Below are 12,420 nucleotides of genomic sequence, written 5' to 3'. Positions count from 1 at the left end.
AGGCCTGCATAGTCCAGGTCCCAGTGCTACCCCTTCCCCAGAGGCAGCGGCACAGGCCCAGTCCTGGCACCACGCCTCTGTAGAGGCTGGACAGGGTGTGACCTGCTGTGCCTCAACTATCCACAGCCCCTCCCCCAGCCGGCCTGGCCCCAGATCGCCCCCCCCCCCCCCACCAGTGGGCGGGGGGCGGAGCCAGCACTAAGAAGCAAGGACCAGCAACTGTGGTGGTGGCCGGCAGTGGCACCAGCAGCAGGGTGATGGGGGCGGCGCCTTAACCACACTCTATCCACTGAGCCAAACCGGCTAGGGCTATCCTCTTTTTTTATTGCATTCTGGCAGAACTTCTTGACTCCTTAGTCTAATATACAATCCATCCGTTGAGTTCATTGTAATCATCTTTTTTAATTTTCAAGATGTCTGATTGGTACTTTTTAAAGTCAGCCTTTTTAAAAATACTGATATATTCATATTCTACTGATGTTAACTTTTTTTGCTTGGTTTATTCTTTCATAAATACTAGTTTTCTCTTTGAGTTTGGTACCTCTCTCTTTTGGTACCTCTCTTTTGTGGTATTAATTTTCCTTTATGTTAGCAGTTCTTGACAGTGGGTGGTCTCTTGGAAGACAAGCAAGGTATGCTTGTCAGTTGTCTATAGACAAAGGAGATCTCCACTCCTGAATGGCACCTAGTACAGTCAGACTTCTGCTTTTCTCAGTGGAATGGAAGGGATGTTGAGTTTGCTTCAAATGCAGTTTTCCAGAAATCACCTTAATAGTTCCCTCCCCCCACCACCCCAGAATCATAGCTACCTAAGAGATTCCTAGTTGTCTTCTATTATAGATGTTTTGTGCCTAGGATTTTTCTGTCAAAGTTTATAGAAGATGATTAAAGCTATTGACAAGTGCAAGATTTTATATTCATCTACTAATTTATTTGTGCTTTATTTGGTTGCTTTCATCCTCACACATCCTAGTTTTAAAATATGCATGTTACTTGTTGACATTGGCTAGCTTAAACTAACTTTTTATATTCTGATCTTAGTTTCCTACAAATTCTTTGCACACTAGACTTAAAAAAATAGTCATAGCTGTGGTCAGACTAAAAGAGAAGGTAAACAAAAGGTAAATGGAGGGGAGAAGTAGCAAGAAAAATGAAGCAAGAGTAAGGGAAAAAAGAACAAATAGGAAAAAGGGTTGTTATCTTCGCTTTGTGATTGAGATGTCCTGGGGCTTTCAGAGTCCTGTAAGTTATTTGAGGGAGCAGCCACTTCTGCTTTTGCTTTGTCAGTGCTCACCTGTTGGGAGAGATATAAGGATTTTTTTCTTAATCACATATTTGTTCAAGTTGGATGATGTTGACAACAAAGTTTTAGATAGAGACATGCCAACAAAGTTCTTGGACCTGGTAGCAAGACTCTGGACAACTAGATTTGTCTACAGAGATGTTTCCCAGGTGTTGATTGACACGTTCACAACTGTCCTCAATGGGTATTAACTACCAACTCTTTCGTATTGTGCACATAAACTGTGTAAATTGGGTGTTCCAGCAATCAGATTCTGAGGCAAAAATAGTGCAAAAAAAATGTGTTGATGAGCAAATAGTACATTTGGGATAATTGTAATAAAAATGACAGTGTTTCTAATGTCTGTTCTATACTGTTGACAGTCTAATAGAAAAATAGTAACATGCATGAATAAGTGGTTTTTCAAAATAAGAAATACAAATGACCAATGAATATGAAAAAATATTAAAATTCAATAATAGTGAGGAAAATGCAAATTAAAATAATATTGGATTATTAGTTTATACCCAAATTTTTCAACCTTACTACTATTGACATTTTGAATGTGATAATTCTTTGTTGTGGGGGCTGTGCTGGTGAAACAGAATTTTTGGACTGGAACCTGGTTTCTTTGTCCGCCGGAATTGAAGAATGAATCCACGGACAGAAAGTGGTATAGCAAAGGTGGAGATTTATTGAAGAACAAGTACAGACTCCCACCTGGGGAGAGGGAAAGAGTCCCACAGAATGGACTCCCAGGTAGGGAGGGGGAAAGGGTCCCACTGAGTTCCTTTTCCCTATGGCTTATAAAGGCTGCAGATCCTGGTGCCTTGATATCCCCTCTGATTGGTCACTATTCCCCTAGACTGGTTACTATAGTAACTCCTGGACTCAAAGGTTGAACCTCACATGGGACACCTGAGGTTCTTGCCCCCCCACCCCCACCCCTCCTTCCTTATTGTTTTCCTATTCCCTTTGGGCTTTATTCTCCTTTTGGATGAAGGCCTTCTCTGTTTTGTAAATATAGACCTTTTGCTGTTCCCAGCTCCCTCATTCTATGGAAATGTACCTGTTGCAGCTTTTCAGTTTCGCCTATTCTATGGAAATATACCTTCTGCTGCTCTACAGCCCTGTGCTTCCTCCATGGTCCCCTTAATTTCCAAAATTTCCTAAACCTGTCCTATTTTACCCCTAAAATTCCTGTTTCACTGGCATTGTAGAATGTTAGAAACATCTCTAATGTCTGTCCATTACATACAGTAGCTCCCCTGCCGTCAGTTGTTAGTCAAAATGTTTTCAGATATTGGCAAATGTGCTCTAGAACATAAAATAAAAGATAGCAACCATACCTGATGCTGGTAGGAATGGCAGGAAAGAGGTACATTAAAGCACTTCAGCATTTTTTGGGGAAAGTCTGAGTGGTTTTGAAATTAAAAATATGTAAGCCTGTTGATTTAGCAATCTTATTACTGAGACTAGAGGCCCGGTGCATGCATGATCGGGGCCCGGGAGGGACGTGGGAGGTTGGCCAGCCGGGGAGGAATCATGGGAGGGCTCCAGGGCATGTCCAACCAGTTTCGTTCAGTCCCCATTGGCCCAGCAGCAAGCTAACCTGCCAGTAGGAGCGTCTGCCTCCTGGTGGTCAGTGCATGTCATAGCGAGCAGTTGAGCAGCCTTGGCATATCATTAGCACATTATGCTTTGATTTGTTGACCAGCCAACTGGATACTTAGTATATTAGTCTTTTATTACATAGGACTAGGGGCCTGGTGCACAAAATGCATGCACTGGGGGGAGAGGGAGGTCCCCTCAGCCCAGCCTGCCCCCTTTCACAGACTGGGAGCCCTCAGGGGATGTCCTACTGATGGCTTAGGCGAGCAGGCCTGAGCCGCAGTCTGTCTTCCCTCTGCGAGAGGTGACCAGGCTGATCAGGGGAAGGCGCCAGCCCCATCACCCCACTGCTGCAGCCACTGCCAGCCACCGCAGCCGCCAAGGTGTTTTCATCAACACGGACTCCAGTCCCTTCACCACGAAAAAAATGACAACTTTCTTTAGGCATTTTCAAGATGTCTCTTTCATAAGATATGACATTTCTTTCTTTTTTTTTTTTTTTATCCTCACCTGAGGATATGTTTCCATTGATTTTTAGAGAGTGTGGAAGAGAGAGGGAGAGACAGAGAGAAACATCAATGTGAGAGGGACACTTCGATTGGTTGCCTCCTGCATGAGCCCTGACCTGGGCCCTGGCCAGGGAGGAGCCTGTAACCTAGGTACATGGCCTTGATCAGAATCGAACCCAGACCCTGCGGTCGGCAGGCCGAGGCTCTATCCACTGAACCAAACTGGCTAGGGCAGGATATGACATTTCTTAGCCCCTCCAGCAGCGGACCTTCGTTTTTTCCTCCAGGAGTGAGGTGGAAAAACCCTAGATCACCTTCTTGGATTCTTATTACCCAAGTTACCAAGAACACTGCAAGTGGCGGCGTACAGGAGCTTAGCCAATGAGCGGTCAGAAAAGGTGTTTATGCTTAAACTGGTTTGGCTCAGTGGATAGAGCATCGGCCTGCAGACTGAAGGGTCTCAGGTTTGATTCCTGTTAAGGGCATGTACCTTGGTTGGGGCCACATCGCCAGTGGGGAGTGTGTAGGACGCAGCTGATCGATGTTTCTCTCTCATCGATGTTTCCAACTGTCTATCCCTCTCTCTTCTCTGTAAAAAAATCAATAAAATATATATTTTTTAAAAAAAGGTGTTTCCCCTGTGTTGTGTCCACTGGGCTAGGGGCATGTCCCCGCAGCACAGGGGGGCACGCCCCCCAGGCCAGCAGCCAGCCCCGCGTTGTGGGTGCTGGCCTGGAGGGTGTGTGGACCTGAGCCGCATGGTGGCCACTAGGTCCACATGTTCCCCAGGCTGGCAGCCAGCCTTGTGTTGTGGGCACCAGCCTGGGGGGCATGCAGACCTGAGCTGTGCGGTGGCCGCCAGGTCCGCACGTCCCCCAGGCCGGCAGCCAGCCCTGCATTGTGGGAACTGGCCCGGGGGGTGTGCGGACCCGGGCCACCGCTTGGCGCCAACACACACGCGCCGTGCGGCTATGTTCCCACCCCACCCCTAGCCGCTTGGTTCCTACGCACGGGCCTACAGGCTAGTTAGCGGCCTAGGTCCTGAGGATGTTTCCGGGACCCAGGCTGCTTGGAGCCTGTGTATGCTAATTAACCGTCATCTTTGTTGGGTTAATTTGCATTCTCGCTCCGATTGGCTGGTGGGCGTAGTGGAGGAACAGTCAATTTGCATGTTTCTCTTTTATTAGTGTAGATTATCCCATGAAAATAATTATATGAAGCGACTTGCACCATTCAGGTAAAGGACCATTCTGAACACCTTCCTGTTTTTCTTCTGTCAGCATATCATTTAAGCACTGTGATCTGAATCTATTCCTGACTATTGATAAGTATTTAATAATTGTTTCCTCTCGTTTTAGAACTCTCTTGATAGAGCCCAAGCAGCCAAGAACAAAGGCAACAAATACTTTAAAGCAGGGAAATATGAGCAAGCTATTCATTGCTATACAGAGGCGATCAGTCTGTGCCCTACGGAGAAGAATGTTGACCTTTCCACATTTTATCAAAACAGAGCCGCTGCCTTTGAACAGTTGGTAGGTATCCTAGGTTGTTTTTTCTGTTATTTTTGTTTGTCTTTATTTTTATTATGTTTCGGATAATGCCAGTTAAATAAATCTAATAACTTTTTTGAAGTCTTGAAGTTAAAGGATTTTTATTTTGTTTTTATATCCTTTAATTACATAAGTTTTTTAAGAACAAATTTTAGTTTTGCTTGTTAAAAATGTAATCCAAAGTTATATATCCCATTTTATAAAATTAGACAATACAGAAAGCTTAAGTTTCTGGTGACACTATTCTCAACAGTTTGAGGCTATTTCTTAAACTTTTTGTCTCAATATATGTAGTAGCAAAAGTGAGGGTTGGGGGCAGGAGAGGCCCTGGCTGGGTAAGTCAATTGGTTAGAACATCGTCCTGATACGCCAAGGTTGTGGGTTCGATCCTTAGTCAGGGTACATATAAGAGTCAGTCAGTGAATGCATAAATAAGTGGAATAGCAAGTCAATGTTTCTTTCTCTCAAATTGGTAAATTAAAAAGTAAAAATAATAAAGACCAAAGATGAGTTCCTATTACATATATTGTTTGCAACATATTTTTTCAGTTGCCACTATATCTTGTACAGCTTTTCTTAACATATGTAGATCTGTTTCATTTTTTTTAAAGGCTGTATGTAGTAGCTGTTGTATGACTTTACAGTGGAAAACATCTCACTATTGAACATTTGGATAAATTTTTATGCATACTTTTGGGAGATAAAATTCTAGAAATTAAAATATAAAAAGATAGCATCAATATCTATTTTCAACAATAACGTGAGCATGCTTGATTTCCAGTATTCTTGCTGACTGATTATCACTTTTTTTAATTTAATATGTTTTTATTGATTTCAGAGAAGGAGAGAGAGAGAAACATCAATGAGGAGAGAGATCATCAAATGGCTGCCTCCTACATGTCCCCTACTGGAGATCAAACCCACAAACCAGGCATGTGCCCTGACAGGAAATCAAACTGTGACCTCCTGGTTCATATGTCGACACTCAGTCACTGAGCCACACTGGCCAGGCTGGTTATCGGTTTTAATAATATTTGCCACTCCTATAGAAGAAAAATACTGTCTCATTACTGCAGTTTTTGAGATGTTGCTGAAGTTGACCATCCTTTTCTATGCTTACTGGGCATTTGTATTCTCTGCGTTTATTTGTTCAACCAAATTTAATTGACTGTGTCTCATATGGAAGGTTATTATGGCAGGAGCTGGGTCTATATAAAAGCAAACAATTATGCATAGACTTTATAGCTAAACAATGAACTGCTAAATGACATTTTGCTAAATGCTTTGAAAGACAAATGATTCTATAATAGAGGAATGATGGGAGATGGAATTGGTGCATAGAAAAGTAGAGAAGAGAGTGTTACAAATAGTGGAAATGCTATGTGTAATTTGAGGCAGGAAAGAGTTTGGTGTGATTAATGAGGTTTAAAGGATCCTGGAATATAGAGAGATGAAATTGGGAGAAGTAGCAGAGGCCAGATCAAGCAAAGCCTTATAGTGGTGAGGAGTTTGGATTTGATGCTCAGTATAGTGGGAAATATTTAAGGGTTTTAAGTAGAGCAGGAATATCATCTGTTGCTTTTGCCATTCTGTCAAGACTATATTGGAGGGAGGCAAGAGTGGAGGCAGGGAGACCAACTAAGGATGTTGTAGTAGCCTAGATGAGCCATGAAGGAAAGCTGAAACCCAACAGCATTGGATGTGAAGGGTGAAGAGAAGCAGGAATTTTAATAACAGTGGGTTGGGGAAGGCATGAGACAGCTAAGTACATAGTTGACTTGAGAAATGTCTATTTTAGGAGAGTGGTTTGGGCTAAAGCAATATACTTGGGAATCTTCTAATTTTAGGTGTTACATAATTTTAGGACAATAGAGGTGATCACCTAGGGAGAGAGATGAGGCCTTGAATATTCCAGCATGCAGAGATCAGATAGAGAGTGAGAATTTAGTGAAGGAAATTATGAAGGAGCAGCCAGTGAGGTAGGTGAAATCAGATAGAGGGGCAACTCTTTGGAGTTTGGCAGTAAAGAGGAGCTGAAGAATGGGATAAAAGCTGCAGGATTTATGGAATCAATGGAGGGTTTTTAAAAGATGCTCATAGGAATGATAGAGGGGTCAGATTGATGGAGAGAGAGAATGGCTAACAGTGGAGTCCCTAAAATGGAGAGAGTACAGATCCATAAGTGGAGGGTTGGCCTTTGATAAAGAATGGTGCTTCCTCATTTCTAACAGGCAGGAAGAAGAAGATGATATGGGCACATAGATGCAGGTAGGTTTGTAGATTTGGTGGTAGAAAGTTGGCCTAAGTATGTCCTTTGCCTAGTATTTTTACTAATCAGTTTGCTTATCTTTTTTTTTAATTATTATTGTTTAAAGTATTACATGTCTCCTTTTTCCCTGTTGACACCCCCCCCCATCCACTCCCACCCCGAGGGCAAGCCCCTACCACCCCAGTGTCTGTGTCCATGGGTTATGCTAATATGCATGCATACAAGTCCTTTGGTTGCTCTCTAACCCCCCCTCCCCTGCCCCTTGTCTCTGGATCTATTTTTGTTCATCAGTTTATATTGATCATTATATCCCACAAATGAGTGAGGTCATGTGATATTTATCTTTCTCCGACTGGCTTATTTCGCTTAGCATAATGCTCTCCAGTTCCATCCATGCTGTTGCAAATGGTAAAAGTTCCTTCTTTTTTACAGCAGTGTAGTATTCCATTGTGTAAAAGTACCATAATTTTTAATCCACTCATCTGTTGAGGGCCACTTAGGCTGTTTCCAAATCTTAGCTATTGTAAATTGTGCTGCTATGAACATAGGGGTGCATATATCTTTAATGATTGGTGTTTCTGGTTTCTTGGGATATATTCCTAGAAGTGGGATCACTAGGTCAAATGGGAGTTCCTTTTTTAATTTTTTGAGGAAACTCCATACTGTCTTCCAACAGTGGCCGCACTAGTCTGCATTCCCATCAGCAGTGCATGAGGGTTCCTTTTTCTCCACATCCTCTCCAGCGCTTGTCATTTGTTGATTTGTTGATGATAGCCATTCTGACAGGTGTGAGATGGTACCTCGTTGTCATTTTGATTTGCATCTCTCAGATGATTAGTGACTTTGAGCATGTTTTCATATGTCTCTCGGCCTTCTTTGTGTCCTTGCTTATCTTTATTACAGATATTTATATGAGCTATAAATATTCTTTATATGTATTGAAAATACTTTTTTCTATTGTCGGACTCTTAACATTCAGCCTGTTAAGTTTGGAAAACTGATTTCTGTCAAACAATGCTTTAGTGTGACTTTTAAAAAATACTTTCAATTGCAGCAAAAATGGAAAGAGGTGGCACAAGATTGTACAAAGGCTGTTGAACTTAATCCCAAATATGTGAAAGCTCTCTTTAGACGTGCAAAAGCCCACGAGAAGCTAGACAATAAGAAAGAATGTTTAGAAGGTGAGGATATTTTTGTGTTTCCATATGAAAATTAATGGTTTTGTAATCATTGGTAAAATTTATGTGAAACTCTACCTGTGAGTAGAAAAATCACTTGTATTTAGAAGTTGAACTCTTTCCAAATTGAGACTTTGTTTTCTGATTTAAACTGAGATAGCTGATATTTGATATTGTCTCTGTTCAATTATGGAATTAAATGAATATTATGATTCAGATTTAATACAGTACACATTTTAAACTTGGCAACTAATGAGCATCAGTGTAATTCCATGAGTAAAAAATCAGGAAAGAGGTTTTAATAAGTGATAGTTTTTCTAAGATTCTACATGTTTTCAGTTAATATCTTATATAAATCTGAAATAATTTTAAAATGACTCATTAAAAAAACATTTTTTTTTGTCCTCAGTATTTTTCAAACATTATTTTATACCCAATTAGAAATTATATAATTGGGACATAGCGTGTGAAGTGAAGATGCCATTCTTAGTAAATACTGTAAATATTCTGGTACCAAAATTTCAATTATAGTATAGACCACTGGGTTTTTTGTTTGATTGTTTGTTTGTATAATATATTTCTGTTGGTTTTTTTTTCTTTAATATGTTTTTATTGATTTCAGAGAGGAAGGAAGAGGGAGAGAGAGATAGCAATATCCATGATGAGAGAGAATCATGGCTCGGCTGCCTCCTGCAAGTCCGCCACTGGGGATCGAGCCCACAACCCAGGCATGTGCTCCTTGACCTGAATTGAACCTGGGACCTTTCAGTTCGCAGGCTGATGCTCTATCCACTGAGCCAAACCGGCCAGGGCTAGACCACTGCGTTTTAAAGTACATTCTTCTGGGTAACGTGGAGCTAAACCAAAGTGTAATTTCTACCATCTAAAATTGTTTTCCAGTGCACATTTAAATCTTACACAATTAAAACCATAAACACTCAGAAGATTTAACCATAATTATTATTTGTTTAAAAAATATATATATATATATTTTATTGATTTCAGAGAGAGGAAGGAGAGGGGGAGAGAGAGAATCATCTTGCACGCCCACTACTGGGAACTGAGCCCGCAACCCAGACATGTGCCCTGACTGGGTATTGAACCATTACCTCCTGGGTTCATGGGTTGACGCTCAACCACTGAGCCACACCTGCTGGGCTAGCCATAATTATTATTTTTTTTTAATTTATTTTTATTGATTTCAGAGAGGAAGGGAGAGGGAGAAAGAGAGAAACATCAATGATGAGAGAGAATCATTGATCAGCTGCCTCTTGCATGCCCCCTACTGGGGATTGAGCTGGCAGCCCAGGCATATGCCCTTAACCAGAATTGAATCTGGGACTCTTCAGTCCACAGGCTGAGCTAGGGCCATAATTATTTTTAAAAGCATTATTATCTAAAAGAAAAGTGCCGTTTTATTTATTGAAAACCTGGATTACCAAAGTGAGAGTGGTTTACAGAACATTTTAGAAAAATTTGAAGTTTTATGTTATGAACTTTGGTGGTAGGTAGAAGAAGTGTGTTGCTTTGGATAGAGAATCCTGAGTTTTGAATGGAATCTTGAAGTTATTGATAGATAATTTATAAAGAGGAGGTTAAATGGATTTTAATAGGAAAAATGGGATTGGAAAAAAGACATTGATACTGGCACTAGCCAGGCTTTTGGGAGCATAACAGCAGGAAGACTTCTTTGGAGAAGGAAGGATTTGGAATTGTAAGAAGCTGAGTTCAGAAAACGGGAACAGCCATTGTTTTAGTACTTTTAAAGTTGAGAGATTAAGGAATCACTGATCTTTTAAATTACAAACCAATGTATCTTGGAACTATGGCATGACCAGATAAAAATGGTATTTTGAAGTATATTTCATTGAGAGCCCTGGCAAGATGGCTCTGGAAATAAGAAATAACTCTGAGGCCTATAAAAAAGACCAGGTGTGAGAGCGCCTCATTATGTTAATTTACCTATAGTTACTGGCCCTAAGAGAATGCTCCTGAATTCCTCATTTTATTTGCTATGTAAAATGTTAGTGCAGTGAGAAACATCACAAATCATGCACTACAGTCTCTTTCACTTCCCAGGTGAGGAAAGTGAATCTCATAGAAGTGGAGTGACTTTCTGAGCTTTGAGTTTGGTCATAGAATATATAAAATAAAGTTTAGGAATCAATTTATTGGAAATGAAATTGATAGCTACATAAAGCCATGAATTTAGTTTGGCTTTCTGTGGTAAGACTGTGCCCATTTGATGCTGCTAATCATCTCCGCAATAATTTCATACTTTTGTTTTTCTATTATTTTTAGACGTCACTGCTGTGTGTATATTAGAAGGGTTCCAAAATCAACAAAGCATGCTGTTAGCTGATAAAGTTCTTAAACTTCTTGGAAAAGAGAAAGCCAAAGAAAAATACAAGGTAAATTAATCTGAGTTGGTTAATAGAGGGTGAGTATACATTGTGAGTGGTCATTTCTAATATATATTGTTTAAACTTGGGCATGATGGTAATGATAACTGCAATTAGATCTGGATTATATTTATTTTTCCTTTTAACTTGGGTTTTTGTGGCTTTTCTTTTTTTAAATAAGAATGTAGGCTGTGTCCAATATTGTACCTGGAGAACATTGAAAGAATTTGTCTATATTAGGAATTGTCAAATGGCCCACAGGCCAAATACCATCTGCCATTTGTTTTTATAAATAAGTAGAAGCCCATCGCATGATACTGCGGCCGCCTGCCGCTTCTGCGGGAGCCGCGCTGCTGTCGCGGGAGGCAGGCCCGCCGTCTGCTCTCCAGGCTGTGCTTGTCCGTGGAGGCTGCGGGCTGGCCCCTCTGTCCCTGTCCGTATGTGCTCTGGCTCTGGGGGGCCGGCCCCTCTGTTCCTGTTCATGTGTGCTCCGGCTCCGGGGGGCCGGCCTCCGTCTCCGCTCTGGGCCTTACCTGCGCGCGCAACCTCTTCCTGTCTGGTCATGACCCATTACGGCATCCTGGCCTAATTTGCATATTTCCTCTTTGTATACATAGATAGATGTTTTACTTGGAACTCAGCTGCTCACACATTATTTTTGGCTGCTTTTAAGCTACACAGTAGAGTTGAGTAGTTGTGACAGAGGCTGTCACAAATATTGACTAAATATTTACTCTTGGGCCTTTTACAGAAAAAAATTGCCAATTCCCGTTTTATATCATTAAAGTTTTTAAAGTTGCAGTGTATAAGTGGTTATTAGTTTTAAGCACTCAGTAATAGATAGTTTAATTCAAGAAACATTTATTGACCAAAGTTCCATGGTGGGCATTTTAGAAGGGTGGATGCAAAGATTGGTCCTTGCCCTTACGAAATTAGTTTAGTGAGGGAAACCATGATAAGTGTAATAGGCATCATATGGTGAAGTGCCAGGGAAGGATATGAGTAGAGTACTGTGGGAGTACCACAGTCATCACTAAATATCCCTAGAGATTTTCTGCTAAATGTCAGTAATTTAACAATTGTTCCTTTTCTCTTTAATAATAACTTGTTTGTTTTTTTTAAAAAAATTCATTTTAACAAGCTATGTATATTTTTAACTTGCCATTTTTCAAATATTAGCTGAGTTAAAACAGGTTCCTTCATGGCAGGACTTCCATGTGCTCAGATGAGTTATGAATCTCTAAGAGGAACATAGATGTAGTGGTTCTCAGTCTCTTTAAAGTAATGATCCTTTGTCTCTCATTGAGCACTTCATAGAACTGGTATTCCTCAAAACACTATAAAATACAAATGGGATCTTAAAGGAATTTTTTTTGTGTGTGTGTTTACTTACATAATACTAGAGGCCTGATGCACAAAAATTCGTGCAAGAGTAGGCCTTCCTTCCCCCGGCTGCTGGCACCGGCTTCCCTCCAGCACCAGGACCCGGGCTGGCTTCCCTCCAGCCCCAGCTTCGTCAGGAAGGATGTCCGGAATGACTTCCAGAAGGATATCTGGTCTAATTAGCATATTACCCTTTTATTATTATAGATTATTGTTAAGGAATTGTACTGATTGAA

The 12,420-nt window shown here is 41.0% G+C and overlaps 1 protein-coding gene across 3 annotated transcripts in view; it reads left to right on the top strand.

The window, feature by feature from the left end:
- Positions 1 to 12,420, top strand: part of TOMM70 (translocase of outer mitochondrial membrane 70) — a 47,125-nt gene that overhangs the window by 11,079 nt on the left and 23,626 nt on the right. For all 3 annotated transcript variants that reach the window (XM_008159651.3, XM_054714037.1, XM_028136584.2), the window contains exons 2-4: positions 4,761 to 4,934; positions 8,276 to 8,402; positions 10,701 to 10,810. In XM_008159651.3, the coding sequence (XP_008157873.2) occupies positions 4,761 to 4,934; positions 8,276 to 8,402; positions 10,701 to 10,810 (411 nt within the window). The remainder of the gene's footprint in view (positions 1 to 4,760; positions 4,935 to 8,275; positions 8,403 to 10,700; positions 10,811 to 12,420) is intronic.

This window comes from Eptesicus fuscus, chromosome 3 (genome assembly GCF_027574615.1).
Source record: "Eptesicus fuscus isolate TK198812 chromosome 3, DD_ASM_mEF_20220401, whole genome shotgun sequence".
Classification (NCBI taxonomy): domain Eukaryota; kingdom Metazoa; phylum Chordata; class Mammalia; order Chiroptera; family Vespertilionidae; genus Eptesicus; species Eptesicus fuscus.
The sequence above is the reverse complement of the archived record's forward strand: the minus strand, read 5'-3'. Positions and strand labels throughout refer to the sequence as shown.